Source organism: Palaemon carinicauda, chromosome 31 (genome assembly GCF_036898095.1).
Source record: "Palaemon carinicauda isolate YSFRI2023 chromosome 31, ASM3689809v2, whole genome shotgun sequence".
NCBI classification, from domain to species: Eukaryota; Metazoa; Arthropoda; class Malacostraca; order Decapoda; family Palaemonidae; genus Palaemon; species Palaemon carinicauda.
Genome location: NC_090755.1, coordinates 16,631,342 through 16,648,663, shown reverse-complemented (window position 1 = coordinate 16,648,663; position 17,322 = coordinate 16,631,342). Strand labels below are relative to the sequence as shown.

General features: G+C 41.5%; 1 protein-coding gene across 3 annotated transcripts in view; it reads right to left on the bottom strand.

Annotated features, from left to right (window-relative positions):
* The window catches only part of LOC137624325 (uncharacterized), a 224,961-nt gene that overhangs the window by 182,323 nt on the left and 25,316 nt on the right, over positions 1-17,322 (bottom strand). For all 3 annotated transcript variants that reach the window (XM_068354999.1, XM_068355000.1, XM_068355001.1), the window contains exon 3: positions 5,575-7,033. In XM_068354999.1, the coding sequence (XP_068211100.1) occupies positions 5,575-7,033 (1,459 nt within the window). The remainder of the gene's footprint in view (positions 1-5,574; positions 7,034-17,322) is intronic.

Here is a 17,322-nt window from a genome sequence, read left to right as displayed (position 1 = left end):
TATATTAATACCTGAACTATTTCCAGGCTTGACTTTGACGTGACTAAGTTCGTCAATCCTATGAAGATACTTAGGACTGTAAGTCCGACACGTATCTTTCCTAGGATGAATGTTACTCTCTGTAACATGAATTCTAGATAGGAGGGAAGGGGGTGGTTGACTGGAGGGTTCTGAAGGACACCTTTCAGGTCTGACAAGACTACGAACACCCCTAATTGGAACAAGGTCCATATGTTCAGAAGGATTAACATTCAGAACTTGCTGTTTTCTATGAACTTGTTGAGTGGCGACAAGTTCAGAATGACTCAGAGATTTCTTGAGTCCTTCTCGTGAACACAAAACAGCCTTCCCTGGAACTCGATGAGCTATATTTTTCTTACTACCTGTATGCTCTATAGCTCTCAGGTATACTCCTCCAGGAGGGTTTTGAACTGTAGGAGAAGGTAAGGAAACGATGGTAGGGACATTTCTGTTTCCCATCAATGGCTCATCTTGAATAGGCTTTGGACCGATGGATCGAAGGTCCTGCGATCCTGAGGGAATGTTCCTCCTAGCCGAAGCGTCTTTATGCTTCGAATAGACAGTAGGCTTAGACTTTTGACCATCTGCCTGTAGCATCGTGGTCACTGGAATAGTGGGATGTTGTTGAGCCGCCCAGATATTTCCAGCATATTCGATCTTCTTTTTAGGTTGGGGACCCACAACCACCGAAGATTTTCTCTTTGAAGGAATGCCCCTTTTTTGGAGAAGACCTATGTTCTCCATGGTGGCGTTCTTAATTACTTCCTTAATGACCTCGTGTGGGAAGAGGTCTTTACCCCAGATGTTGGAAGATACTAGCTTCCTTGTTTCGTGTTTGACTGTTGCAGCAGCGAACACAAACTCTCTACATGCTCTCCTAGCCTTCATAAAAGCGTAAAGGTCCTTCACCAGGGTAGCCATATGCATTTTGGCTATGACCATAAGCATGTCTGGGGTATTTTCGTAGGTTGAACACAACTCTATGTAGTTTTGTAGAGAAAGAGATGTCGCAAGTCTCTCCTTTGACTCATGTTCATTATACAAGAGCAACTCAGACAATTTAGGGAGATATACCTTGAATTGTCGACTTGCGACATCCTTGTCTAATTTTCCTACTGAAAATGTCAAATGGACTTCCTTCCAATCCTTTTCCTGTCCGGGAAAAGCTGGTAATAAAGGCTTGCACTCATCGAGTGTGGGACATGGCTTACCCGCCTCTACCGCTTTGGCAACAGAAGTAAATGCCTTCCCCATAAAGGGGAATGAGAGTGAAGTAGGAGCAAGAAAGGAAGGGTGTCTGTTATTCAGTGAGAATACCTTCAACTCTGAATTACCAGCCTTTTTAAGACTACCTGAAAGGATAGTCTGTGCCTTATCATTTTCGAGAATCATGACCTCCTTTGGTTCCGTTCCTTTTCTTGACTTTTGTTCGTACTTCAGTCGAACCCAACAATTAGGGAAAGCATCAAAGCTTGGCTAAAATTGGATTTTGTCCAAAGGAACAACACATATTTTCTCCGAGATGTAGAGATTGCCATTTGAAATCGGCATCTGCTCCGCAAACCTCCAGGGATTGGTTATGGAGCATGTTGGTAAGTTTTGATTCATGGGTCATTTGACTGACCCCTGGGAAGCGACAAGAAAAGCTTTACGAGGCTCTATCTTGCATTTTACTTCCTGCTTTTCGTTTTGTTTACGAAAACTCTGTATTTGATTCTTCAGCTGGATACATAATTGTACCACATTATCCAATAGAGGGGTAGAAGACGAAGATGTCGACATCGATGGCTCTATAGCTGGAGGAAATTCCGACAGAACATTTTTCTCTTCTACCTTGGGACACTTCTTGCCCTCAATCCCTAAGGTTTCCTGGCCGTCAGGGGATGTAGTTGGCTCCTGAGGCACTACTGTTTTCTCACTTTCTTCCGGAAATAGTAGCTTACGCATCCTATCATTAGGTAGGAAAGGTCCCGGAGAGATCTTTTGAAAGCCTCTCACCCAGTTGCGTAATTTATATTGAGCTGTATCCCTAGTCTCCGTAGACTTGGGATTTTCAAAACCTTCAGACATTAATGTTCGACATATATTGCAAACCTGTGGGTTCCAATAATGTAAGGATCCGGAAATAATATTGCAGGGGGCATGAAACCTGCAAGTATTATGACCGTAAAAATACTTACTCTTGGCCTTGCAGAGGACTGCAGCACAAGGTATCTGGTGTTCCTCCTGTAAAGAAAGGAAAACCAAATGAGTATACAATGGATTATCTCCTTGACAATCAACATGCAAATGTCCTTTACAAGAGTAGCTTAGGATGGTAAGCTATAAAGGGATAGTAGGAGATACATACTTGTGTACCCCTGTGAGCAAATGCTGTTACCTCCCCTCAGTATTAACTACATGGAGATTTCTCTATTGAGTAACTCCCAGTAGAAGGGCTCTTACCCCTAGGGGTAGAGAAGTATCAAATCACTGTCCCAAAATAATGTTAATACTATGGGGTCAGGATGACTGATTCTCAATCAGAATATTGAAGAAAACTATTCATTCAATATATGAGCGGTACCAGCGGAATGCTCGTACAAGGGTATCCAAGGTATGTCAGAAAATACTACTGTAATGGTACCGTAGTTTTCTAATTGCAGTAAGTCTATATTGCAATTTACTGGCTACTGTACATCATGTATTGTAGTCTAGTCATTATGCTGCCTTCACAGTAGCGTATGACAGTACGGTCCATCTAAAATGAAGCCAGCTGGACTAGAAAAAAAAAAAAAAAAAAGACATATATTTGTATATCCCACTCAGTCTATTTGCTGTAGTCTTCCTACTATATTAGAATATAGAGTTTCCTGATCAGGGAGACTCAAGGAAAAAGGCTCTACCCTTTAAGGGTTAGAAGTGTATTACTCTTGCCTTGAAGTGTTTAATATTGTAGGGTAATCCTAATACTGATTCTAATCAGGATATTGAAAAAATCATATTCATTCAATATCGGATTGGGCTCAGCAAATGCCTGTGTTGGATATCCAAAATATATTGGAAATAACTACTAGTATAAAATATATAGTAGTTTTCTATCTGCAGTATAATCTATACTGCAGATATACTGGCTACCTGTATAACATATACAGTAGTTCAGCCGGCATAGCTAGGTCTTGCCGACATACCCGGCATGCTAGCTAGAGAGAGAGATAGCATGGAAAAATGGCTACTCCTTACTGTGAATGTATACAGTAATTAAGGATGTAAAAGTCTAATTTGACTGCCTTTCTCCAGAAAGAAGGTTCTAATAGAAGGGGAGAATGTACCATTCAGGCTTCCATGCAGCTACAGTACTATTGCCGGCAAGGTACCGCCGATACACTGCCGGCCGGCAAGCTTCCAGCAGTACCAGTACAGTCGGAGTGTTGCCAACTGAGTCAGGACTATCTTTGCCGGCCTGGCCGGCAGTACCCCGGCAACAGAACCTGTATAGCAGCAGTCCAAGGGAGGACTGAAGAACCTTGGGGACAGAAGGGACTTCCTACTCACGGCCATCATGGCCGCCGGCAGCCGCCAGCTACCAGCAGCCATCTTGGCCGCCGGCTGGGCCGGCAGTTGCCGACAGTCTCCAGTTGTCGGCAGCCATCAGCTAACGGCAGGGACCATAGCAGCCGGCAGATGATGTGGTTGGCAGCAGTATGCCCTGCTGTCAGCCAAAGTCATGGCTAGAGAGGGAGTCTGGCTGGCTCTGGCAACCTACCGGCAATGGTAAGGTTGCAAGATGCCGGCCTAGAGAAAGACAATGGCACAGCCATCAAAAGTGGAAAGAGGGGTAGGGAACAGGGTCCTGTAACGAGTGTGAAAGGAACTGGCAAAAATTGTCAGTCCTACTACCTGTCAAAAGAAACTCCGTTTCAGTATCGGCAGAATCCCAGGTAATAGGAGAGACTCAGTTCTCCATCCCAGAGATTGCCGACACAGTTAATGGGATGGCGGCACTGCCGTCTCCTCTCAACAAAGAAGAAACAGAGTTCCAGTGCCACGTTATCCTAGGCTAAAGAATATTACTCTTCAGCCCAGAGTACTGTGACACAGGACTAGTCTTTTAGTCGCAAGGAGAAGATGGTATCCTACCATAACTTTGAGTGCGGCTAATGAGGGCTAACCTCCATTGCCGGCCACCTAGCCGGCAGGGGAATGATGGTATCCTACAGTCCATTCGCCCTGCCGGCAGGTCGCCGACATAAGACTAAATACTCTGAGATTCTGACTAAATCCCAAAACCTGCTGGTATACCACAACCAACGGTTAAGGGAAGAGGCAGGACAAACCCTAAGTTAGCCATGTCTGAATAAAATTCAAGGCACGGCCATTAGGGTTGTAGCCTGAGGCTACACTCAAGAGGGAAAGAGATTACCCTTAAATCTCCGAAGAGATGTGTAATGTTTCATAACATTCTAGGAAGTATCAGTCTCCACTGAATGAAAACAATACACGAGGGTAACCGGGGAATGTCTGAACGTATAGTAAAACGTCTAGGTTAGATTACCTAGGCTAGACGAGATCTCGGTTACCTAAATCACCGAAACTCTAACTATACGATCGACAGAGAAAGGAAAATTATGCACATTATCAAATCTTTACAAGAATAATTGCCTAAATAGCTAAATAATTAAAATTAAATAAGGCTATTTAAAACTAGAAGTCATTCTGCTATCTAAATAACACATGCCTTAACGAACGACGGCGCCCATGGCGCCTCCAGTAACTGGCCTAGCTTTTAGGCACTATAAAATACTCTAATTTCATTGTGAAACAGAAGCTAAAATATACTCATAGTAAAGACCCGATACTCAACATTCCAGAGTTGGAAGAAGATGGAGAAAGCATAATAATAATCCTGTTAAACGATCGAAAAGTTAGATCACCAGGGAATACCACCGAGCGAAATCGCTACAAAAAAAGGAATGTCCGCCATCGTGGGAATGGCGCTGTTATCATACTCAATAGTAGTACAAGAACGGGGTAGCCTTGATATGGCTCCCTTTTATTTTGCCACACCTCCTCGAAGCGTAAACGCCATTAGGGGTGCAGATTGCTATGAGGCGTGTCAAGAATACGTCCCTGATATGCGATATCCTTGAGAGAAAATTTAAGGATATTCGCGCCAGGAGTTAGAATTCTGGATACCTAAAGGTAAAGTTCTCTGGGAATATCACTGTAGTACATATATCCCTTAGGAAGCTACTTAAAGGGGAACTTCCATCAGCACGACATGGCTTGAGCCCAAAAAACATATCTATCAGTGCTATATTGGTTAATATATTTTCTTATTGCAAAGTAAAAACCAAAGAAAAATAAGAGAATTTTAATAAAGCAAAATTGTTATAATAAGGCCTATGCTGGTTTCAAGTAATGCATGGTATACAGGTTCTTCAATTGACAATGGAATTTGGTAAATGTGTTTCTCCTATAAAAGGCTGTGACAGACGAGTTTGTCCAAATTTTGCTCCAGTTGTTTGATGGGCTAAATACAATTATTTTATTTAAAGAATAAAAGGAACTTACCTGTATTTGTTGTTGGAGGTTGAGAGTCTTGTGAAGTTTTGAAAGCTGGTGGGCTATTCACCTTGCAATGTAAGAAGTGGATAATCAATTCCACCATTAACTTGGACCATTTGTGTCGAATAGTTTGTCCATCAATTTCACTCCTACTGTTAATGAAGGTGAGAAGGCTGTTTTTCTCCACTTCATACTTCTCAATGAGTCTCAGAGGCACTGAATTATCAACAAAAATATTCTTTATATGTGAGAGCCACTTATAATCTAAGTTCTCTGCACAAGACTTCCAACTATCTATTGAGCCCACAAAAAATGGGACATCACGATTTCTGTCAAACAATGTGTGTAACATTTCGTGTGTTTCCGTACAGCTGATGCCAGAATATATTCCCATCTGTGGTATGAAGGGTGCCATGAGAACTGCTGACCCATCTCCTATATTTCTCGATGCTTTAATAGCAAAGTCAAAAGCGGAATGAACAATAATATCAACCATTCGTTCATTGCTAATGCCTTTAAAAGCCTCACTACCTAGTTCATGATTTTTGGTAACAAAAGCAGGCAATTGGTTTTCACAGTTTACATATGAACATAGGGACATGCTATCAACAGGCCATGCTAACTCTGAAATCCCAACCATTACAATCCACAATGTCCTCGAGGGCCATTTCGTTTTTAAATGGTGCAAAACTTTCAGTCCCTTGTCATTCAAATCCAAAGTGTCATCCAAAAAGATGACAGGCATTCCCTGTGTCATAGATTGTAGTAAACCTGTATATCCAGTAAAGCCAACAATTACAACTTGATCGTACACATAGGGCACTTGAATGCATCTTTGTTTATCTTCATTTGTGTAGGGCTGATTAAGAACTGATTCAAATAATGCTTCCATCGTCTCATACCACAGTTTACGTACATGTTCACAATTTACATTAGATTTAGAACTTTTGTTTCCAAAATTATCAAAATACCTTGGATTAATCCAGCGCTGAAGTATTTTACATGACAATGCGGTCATTGCTTTACAGTACATATTATAGGCACCCTCAATTTCGGCAAACTTATTATTCTTTGTAATAGATGCACCCACTCCTACGTTCACATGTAATTCTGAATGATTCAGATCACCTATTTTAACCACAACTGCTGGTAAAGGAGGGGCTAAGACTAAGATAGCAGAGGTACCCAATACACGCTGAGCTTTTTCAAGAGCTCTATCAATCATAGATAACCTTGTGTCAATTGATAAGCTAATATCAGTTTCAAACGTAAAATCTTTTTGAGGCAATACGGAAATAAGAGGCTGTAAACAATTTCCACAAGAACGGAAAGGTTCCATATCTACCACACTATAAATGCCTGTTATCAATATCCATAAGGCATTGTTGCCCACATCAGCCATGTTCTTCTGAATAATATCCAGTATAGTGTCTATGCTGAGTGTGTCATCCAAAATCAGCTTTACCTAGAAAAATATGAATACAGAAATTAAATGTTACAACATTCTTTTGTACAGTATAAATTTGGTATTTCAAATGGCTTATTTAATGATATAATGAGCAAAAAAATGTTATTTTCCTTAGTAAAATAAATTTTTGAATATACTTACCCGATGATCATATAGCTGCATCCCTGCTGCCCGACAGAAAAAGTCTACGGGAGGAATACGCCAGCAATCGCTATACAGGTGGGGGTGTATATCAACAGCGCCATCTGTCAAGTAGGTACTCAAGTACTCGATGTCAACAACGAACCAATTTTCTCCTCTGTCCCACTGGTTCTCTATTGGGGAGGAAGGGTGGGTCCTTTAATTTATGATCATCGGGTAAGTATATTCAAAAATTTATTTTACTAAGGAAAATAACATTTTTCAATATCAAACTTACCCGATGATCATATAGCTGATTCACACCCAGGGGGGTGGGTAGAGACCAGCATAACAAGTTGACATTATGAGCTAAGTATTCCGTATTTTATTTTAGCAGTTATTCAAAATAACAAGCATAAAATAAATAAGTACCTGGTAAGAAAGACGACTTGAACAATTACTCTGCCTTTTTAAGTACGTCTTCCTTACTGAGCCTCGCGATCCTCATAGGATGCTGAGCGACTCCTAGGAGCTGAAGTATGAAGGGTTGCAACCCATACTAAAGGTCCTCATCAAAACCTTTAATCTAGGCGCTTCTCAAGAAATGATTTTGACCACCCGCCAAATCAAGTAGGATGCGAAAGGCTTCTTAGCCTTCCGGACAACCCAAAAATATTTCAAGAGAAAGATTAAAAAGGTTCTGGAATTAGGGAATTGTAGTGGTGGAGCCCCCACCACTACTGCACTCGTTGCTACGAATGGTCCCAGAGTGTAGCAGTTCTCGTAAAGAGACTGGACATTCTTAAGATAAAAGACGCGAACACTGATTTGCTTTTCCAATAGGTTGCGTCGAATATATTTTGCAGAGATCTATTTGTTTAAAGGCCACGGAAGTTGTGACAGCTCTAACTTTGTGTGTCCTTACCTTCAGCCAAGCTTGGTCTTCCTCATTCAGAAGGGAATGAGCTTCTCGTATTAATAGTCTGATAAAAATAGGATAAAGAATTCTCTGACATAGGCAAAGATGAATTCTTAACTGAACACCATAAAGCTTCAGACGGACCTCGTAAAGGTTTTAAAATAGAACTTAAGAGCTCTTACAGGACATAATACTCTTTTTAGTTCATTTCCAACCATACGATAAGTTTGGAATATCGAACGATATTGGTCAAGGCTGAGAAGGCAGCTCGTGTTTGGCTAGAAAACCAAGATGAAGAACATGTAGCCGTTTCGGATGAGAATCCGATGTTCTTGCTGAAGGCATGAATCTCACTGACTCTTTTAGCTGTGGTTAAGCATATCAGGAAAAGAGTCTTAAAGGTGAGATCTTTCAGGGAGGCTGATTGAAGTGGTTCGAACCTGTCTAACATAAGGAATCTTAGAACCACGTCTAAATTCCAACCAGGTGTAACCAAACGACGCTCCTTCGTGGTCTCAAAAGACTTAAGGAGGTCCTGTAGATCTTTATTGTTGGAAAGATCTAAGCCTCTGTGACGGAAGACTGATGCCAACATGCTTCTGTAACCCTTGAGTGGGAGCTGAAAGAGATCGCTCTTTCTTCAGATATAAGAGGAAGTCAGCTATTTGAGTTACAGAGGTACTGGTCGAGGATACGGATACTGACTTGCACCAGTTTCGAAAGATTTCCCACTTCGATTGGTAGACTCTAAGGGTGGATGTTCTCCTTGCTCTAGCAATCGCTCTGGTTGCCTCCTTCGAAAAACCTCTAGTTCTCGAGAGTCTTTCGATACTCTGAAGGCAGTGAGACGAAGAGCGTGGAGGCCTTGGAGTACCTTCTTTACGCGTGGCAGACGTAGCAGGTCCACCCTTAGGGGAAGAGTTCTGGGAACGTCTACTAGCCATCGAAGTACCTCGGTAAGTTATTCTCTCGCGGGCCAGAGGGGAGCAATTAGCGTCCACTTGTCCCTTCGTGAGAGGCGAACTTCTGCAGTACCTTGTTGACAATCTAGAACGGAGGGAATGCATAAAGATCTAGATGAGACCAATCAAGTAGAAAGGCATCTAAAAGAACTACTGCTGGGTCCGGGATAGGAGAGCAAAGTATTGAGAGCCTCTTGGACATCGAGGTTGCGAAGAGATCTATGGTTGGCTGGCCCCAGGAGACCCAAAGTCTCTTGCATACATCCTAGTGGAGGGTCCAATATGTTGGAGTTATTGTCCCTTCCTACTGAGACCATCTGCTAAGACATTCAAGTTGCCTTGGAAGAAACTTGTTACTAGTGAAAAGTCTAGACCTGTTGAACAGGAGAGGAGGTCACTGTAAACTCGTACCATGTCAGAGAGTAGGTCCCTCCTTGCTAGGAGATGTACATCAAAGCAGGGAGTTGACCGTGTTCACCTCCACTACTTTGCCTTGAAGGAGAGACCTGAAGCTTTTCCAGGTCAGACGTACTGCCAGAAGCTTCTTGCAGTTGAAATGCATTGTCCTTTGACTCGAGTTCCATAATCCCGAGCATTCCCTACCGCCTAAGGTCGCACCCCAGCCTACGTCCGATGCGTCTGAGAAGAGAACGTGGTTGGGAGTCTGAACAGTCAGGGGAAAACCCTATCAAAGGTTGATAAAGTCCTTTCATCCAATCAGACCAGACTTATCTTCCGGAAACCGGGATCTAGACCGCTTCTAGCGTCTTGTCCTTTTCCAGTGAAGAGCTAGATGAAACCGAAGAGGACGGAGGTGTAGTCTTCCAAGAGACACCAATTGAACCACGGATGACAGTGTCTTAACCAGACTCATCCACAGCCTGACAGGGCCGCGTTCCTTCTTCAGCATCTTCTGGATGGATAGCAGGGCTGGGGGTTGATCGTCTTGTTCAGCCATGTCCTCATCAGAGGGTTCCTCATCCGAAACTGATGAGGAAACGGCAACGGAGTGGGCAACGTCTGACTCGCTGAATCCGGTCGCACTGGTGGATGCGTGACGGAGCCGGACACAAGATCATGGTACTGCTGCACAGTCTGTGAACTGTCAACCATGGGGAAGCGAGGAAGTACAGCGACAACCCGAAACTGTCTAGACTGTCTGGGTTGTGCAGACAACCCCTTATCGGGTTGCTGAGGTTGCCGCACTGCGTCACAACAAGTCACCTCTGCTGGTTGTTGAACGTCTTCCTAGTGACACACTGAACGTCCACAACCACCTCCGAGAGTCGCTTAACGTTAACGTGCGACTGGCAACCCACACTGGGTCGCACCGGAGGAGGAATCATCTCAACTGGCGGACGTGAGTAGGAAATCTCAGCGTCAACAGGGCGTACAACCAACCGGTAGGAAGGTTGTTGGCAAGAAGGTTCTTCTCCGTAAAAAATCCTCTATCAAGGACTAAGCTTGGACTGCATGTCTTGCAACAAAGCCCAAGGTCTAAGGGAGCAGGTGTGGCAACAGACGGGGTAGCGACTGAAGCGGAACCATTTACCCTCCCTGGAAGCATGTTATGCTTTAATTAAAGTCCATAGGAGGCTAAGCAGCTTAAGGCTCCTCTCCAAATGACAGAGTCCTCAAGGGAATATCAGAAGGAGGGAGAACAGCACTTTCTCATCTACAGGAACCATGTCCGAGAAAAGCTAGGTTATCTCAGTGAGGGTTTCACTGGTGCATAAGCAGCAGACCAGAAGGCAACGTTATGAAACTGCTTGACAGTCTGTGAACTGTCAAAAACTGAACTGTCAACCACAACAGGAGCGTGAGGACATACAGCACTGGTGTATTAGTAGCAGACCAGAAGGCAACGTCATGTAACTGTTTGACAGTCTGTGAGTTGGCAACAACCAAAGTTGTGTGGGGAAGCCTCAACTCCTGACTGACTAGTTTGTGCGGGCGAGTGGCGGTAACCACAGTGTGTTGCGGAGGCTGACCCACCGTGTCAAAACACGGCAGCTTGTGGTAGCTCACGCACGGCAACGGAGTGCTCCGTGTGTCTGTGGGAGTCATCATACGTCTGGCAGGGTTGACTGTGCATGGGTGGAGGAGCTCTCACAACAAGAGTGTGGGAGCAGGCAGCCATGCCGGGAGCACAACCGTGGTAGGCTGTAGGCCCACGGGTGCATCGTCAACCTTCTCCGCAGCAGAGTTGCCAAATTAGCGATTTTGTGCTAATTCATTGCCTTTTTTACAGTATTCTATTTTAGCTACTTTCTTTAGAGAAATTCCATATGACTTTAGCTACTTTCTAGCTACTTTTGCAAGCCTATCTAGCGACATTTGAAAATTTGAGTTGGCAACCCTGCTCCGCAGTCGGAGTGTGGGAGCTGGCAACAACAAAAGCGGAGTGCTGGTGCGTGGGAGGGACTGCCGTGGGTTGCGGATCATGCCGCATTGCGGCAAAACACGGCAGCTTGACAGCACCTTCCCACTGCTGATGCGGTAGCTCACGCATGTCAACGGAGGGTGCAGCATGAACATGCGTCTGGCAGGGTCGACTGCGCATCGGTGGTGGAGCTCTCACAGGTGGAGTGTGGGAGCAGGCAGCCGCAGTATCTGCTGAGCGCACAACCGTGGCAGGTTGTAGGTTAACAGGTGCAGTGTCAACCTTCTCAGCACGATACTCCTGCATGAAGGAAGCAAGCTGAGACTGCATATCTGCAGCATAGACCACTAGGGTCTATAAAAGACGGCAACAAACGGAGCTACTGTCCGTTGTGACTGAGGGTCTAAAACAGCTGGTGCGGCAACAGACGGAGTTACTGCCTGTTGCGGAACCACCTTGCCTCTCTCGGAAGGTGTGCAGTCGTCGGATGACTGCAGCGAGTCCGAACTGACCCAGTGGCTACACCTAGGCCGTTGGACTTGCACGGAGGGGACCGACTTGCATTTAAAAAGCAGCAAGATTGGTCCATGGTTTCTGCGAGAAACCTCTTCCGCAGACGAGGAATAAATGGGCTCTCTCGTCTTTGTGTGGGTGGGGTGATCACGTTGCCGGCAACGTGTGTAGATACACCCGAAACCACGGAGGGAAACGTCTGTTCGTCGATCAAGGCCTGTGGAACCCATAAGTCCTTCGACATTACTTCTCCCCTGACTTGGGAGCTTGTAAGAGGTATCGGACTAGGTGAACAACTGGCACGAACAGACGAACCCTCGAACGCAACACTGTAACACTTTGCGCATATCACTTTATCACTTTTGATTTTCTGTTTGCACTTATTTCACTGAAATCGAAACTTTAAGTGATTTCCACCTGAAACACGCAATCCTATCCTTCATTAAAAGGTAGTAATTGCGAAAACAGTTTACAATGCAACAGAAAAACATAATTAAAGATAAAGAATTCAGTGGCTGGAAAAGAGACTAAACACTAGATCAAATAAACTACGTTTAAAATCTCTCACCGCATAAAGCCTGGGAACAAGAATAAAACTCTAGAAATGTTTTACCTTCTTCCCCTACAGCGACAAGGGAGAAGAGTAAAAAACGAGAACAACGTTACCCGCTTGAACGAAACGTTTGTTCTCCTCTCTCTCCCTCCCTCTCTATCCTTCTCTCTCTTCTCTCTAGACTTAGAACCAAAGAGAAGAGCCCAATTATATATCGTTAAAACATATTATTTGCTAAAGGAAAAAACTGAAAGGTTTCCCAAATAAAAAGTTCCTTTATTTAGAATTTAAACCATTTAGGCTAAGAAAGAATGAACGAAACGCTAGAATCGGTTTACTCTTACTGCAACGTGAAACCGTGAAATACTCTCTCTCTATCGTAACGATAGAGCGCATGTTGAACGTTCTGAACGTCAACAACTGCGGAGACAAAACTAAACGTTAGTTCACCTTTGAAAACAGTACGAGACTATCAAAGAAATTCTTTCAACAACATAAAATTAAAAAGGGGTATAAATTCTTAAAAGGTAAATACGATATAACGGGCTCAAAGTTAATTAACTTCGGTTCCAAGTAAGGACCGCCTACTATTAGGAAAGGTCGCATATAAACAAACATAAAAATTAATTTTATAAGTTTATAATAAATGGAAAGTTAATCGAAGAGGCCTTAAAGGCGGAGAGATATAAAATAAATAGATCTATAACTTGTTAAGCAAAATTACCAAAAACCTAAACACACTTCCGTCTAAGGGAAGGGTCGGCCATTTAAAAGTGAAAGAGAGTCCATACTCTCTTCGAGTCCATACTCTCTTCGTCACCATAATTAAATCTATCCAAAACGAGTTCAAGTTTTGAAATGAAGATAAAACCCCTGCATAGCGAAAGCTCAAAACTGGAATAGTGTACTTCACCAAAACGTTGTGAAAACAAAACCAGTTAGGGACGGCGTATTCAGTAGGTCTTGCCTGTGGCACGACAGAGGGAAAATTGGTTCGTTGTTGACATCGAGTACTTGAGTACCTACTTGACAGATGGCGCTGTTGATATACACCCCCACCTGTATAGCGATCGCTGGCGTATTCCTCCCGTAGACTTTTTCTGTCGGGCAGCAGGGATGCAGCTATATGATCATCGGGTAAGTTTGATATTGAAAACTATATTTTAATAATATAATTTATTTTGATACCTCCAGGTTACAGTGTACTGTATATCTAAAAAACATAGCAAGCACCCGACATTCAATAAAAGGAAAAATTTGTATATTCATTATATCTTAATTAACGTTAGTCGGGTAGGAGCTTTAATCTATTTAAAGAACAAATATTTCTATAATGAGGCCCTTGTGTGAGCTCCTTATTCTAAGTTTTAAGAAACCAATAATTTCGAAACAGGATGCCATTCCTAGGGGAAAGGGAATGACACTGAATATTATGACTGTGTACCCTCCTCATAAATCCTGTTATGAATGTGATGTCATAATTCCGATCACAAAAGTCTATGGCAGGTATAACAACTTTTACTTGTTTTTTATCTATCAAAATCCAAACTTGGATGATTCTATCGTTGATTATCTTCTTACCATTACAGCTAAGACACAAGTATTATTATTATTATTATTATTATTATTATTATTATTATTATTATTATTACAAGCCAAACTATAACTCTAGTTGGAAAAGCAAGATGCTATATGCCCAAGGGCTCCAACAGGGAAAAATAGCCCACTGAGGAAAGGAAATAAGGAAATAAATAAACAACAAAAGCAATAAACAATATAAAATAATTTAAGAACAGAAACAACACCAAATTACATCTTTCACATATAAATTATAAAACTTCAAAACAAACAAAAGGAAGAGAAATAAGATAGAACAGCATGCCCGAGTGTACCCTAAAGCAAGAGAACTCTAATCAAAGACAGCAGAAGGCCATGGTACAGAGGCTATGGTACTACCCAAAACTAGAGAACAATGGCTTGATTTTGGAGTGTCCTTCTCTGAGAAGAGCTGCTTACTGTCACACGTAACAAATGATTGAAACCCCCTTTTGGGGTCATGTGAACGACCTCTGCCTGCTAGCTTTGCTTGGGAATACACGATACCTCAGCTTCCATCGGTGACAGAGTTCTGTTACCCTCTCATTTCTGTTCACAAGGACTTTTTGTTGTCTCCTCTTTATTCTTACAGATTGTGTGGGAAAGCTACCTTTGAACTGAAACCAGGGACTTGCCGGCCAACACGGCAGTATATGATATACAGTAGCCAGTATTTTGCAGTATAGTATATCATGCAAGTAGAAAACTACAGTACAGAGTACTGTATACTGTAACACTAAGATTCTTCCAACATACATTGTATTGTCATGTACAGCCTATTGTGAGATCACTCACTCTAAAGAAAGTGAGTTCTTTCTTTAAATTAATTAAAAAATCCCTTATATTAAACTTCTGATTACTAGTGTGAGTTACACTGAAGTATCCTTATAGGATAATATTTTCAAAGGTTTTTCAAAAATTAGAATTAACCTTAGTTTTAATACAGTATATGGGGAGGTCACAGCAATTGGCTGAGCAGGAAATACAAGTATGTGTCTTTCCTTCTTTCCTTTCTAGCTTAACTATCTTAAGCTATGGAAAAATAATAACAATAAAATTTAGACTTAATCTTATATGTTTTCACTGGATATTCATTGGACTCTCTTCTCTTTACAGGAGAACCACCCGAAGTGCGGGAGTATGTTTTGCAACGTCCGCAGCAAGAACTTCTGCGGACATGAGTTATGCAGGAGGCACGCACCCTGCTCAATCTCCAAAGGCGATCTCAGGTATTGGGACCCTCAGGTATGTAGCACTTGTACTAACCTGATTACTGAGGCTTTTGACTCCCCTAAGTCGGCAGAGTCAAGGGATGCAGCTAGGGAAAAGCTGCGAAACTGGGTACAGTACGGGGTTTTCAGAAGAACACCATGGGGCCTTATCTTCCAAGAGAGAAGATGCGGGCTTATCTTTTTCCCAGGGCAACTGAGGATGCAGTGATTGCACAGCCTCATGCAGAGATCCCCTTGGTCCAGATTCTGGTATATATATATATATATATATATATATATATATATATATATATATATATATATATACAGTGATACCTCGGTAGTCGAACGACTCTATACTCGAACAATTCGGAGTTCGACCAAAATTTTCGAGAAATTTTTGCTGCGGTGCTCGACCAAAAATTCGGTACTCGACCAGCCGAACACGTGACGACCGCATGGGCTTTGTGATGATCGCGCCATCTCGGCCACTCTCGCTTGTTCGGGAAGCATCAGTTCTCTCGAGAGCGTCACTCAGACAACGCGCGATCAGCATTCGTTGTGATTTAGTGATTTTCAGTGCTTTTAATTGCTTTTTTAGCTTTCATAATGAGTCCCAAGAAAGTAATGAGTGTTAAGGGGAAGGAGAAGAGGAAAACAGTGCGAACAACGATCGAGTTGAAGAAGGAAATTATAGCGAAATATGAGAATGGTGTACGAGTGTCCGATTTAGCGGTAGAATACGGAATGGCGAAGTCGACCATTTCTACGTTTTTAAAGCATAAAGAAATGATTAAGAAGGCGAATGTTGCAACGGGAGTTACGGCGGTAACTAAGCAAAGGCCACAAGTGATTGAGGAGATGGAAAAGTTGCTTTTAATATTTATTAAAGAAAAACAGTTGGCCGGGGAAAGTGTTAGTGAAGCGTTCATTTGTGAAAAAGCGTTGCATATCTATGAAGAATTAGTGAAGAAAAGTCCGAGTACCAGTGAAAGTGATTCATTTACATTTAAAGCGAGCAGGGGTTGGTTTGAAAAGTTTCGTAATAGAACAGGTATTCATCGTGTTACTAGGCATGGGGAGGCAGCTAGTTCGGATCAAATTGCAGCCGATAAATACGTGGGGGAATTCGATCGGTACATAAATGAACAAAATTTGATCGCACAACAAGACTCTCCTTCCAAGCAGTAACCTCCCCCTTCCATCCTCTCCACATCCATCCCTGTATGCCATCGAACCGCTGCTCAAAGGTATGTTCACTACAGTACAGAAAATGGTTTAAAATTGTTTTATTTTAGTACAGTAAATGGTTTAAAATTGTTTTATAGGATTTTCTGACCAATTTCATACACATTTAGATAATTATTGTTGTTTAGGTACACGTTTTATTAATATTTTGGGCCTGTTCGAGTGCTTGGGAACGGAATAGAATATATACCATTATTTCTTATGGGGAAAAAAAATTCGGTACTCGAACAAATCGGAGGTCGAACACGGATCTCGAACGGATTATGGTCGAGTACCGAGGTATCACTGTATATATATATATATATATATATATATATATATATATATATATATATATATATATATATATATATATATACATATATATATATATATATACATATATATATACAGTGTATATATATATATATATATATATATATATATATATATATATATATATATATATATATATATACATATATATATATATATATACATATATATATACATATATATATATACAGTGTATATATATATATATATATATATATATATATATATATATATATATATATATATATATATACATATATATATATATATACATATATATATATACATATATATATATACATATATATATACAGTGTATATATATATATATATATATATATATATATATATATATATATATATATATATATATATATATATATATATATATATACACTGTATATATATATATGTATATATATATATGTATATATATATATGTATATATATATATATATATATATAT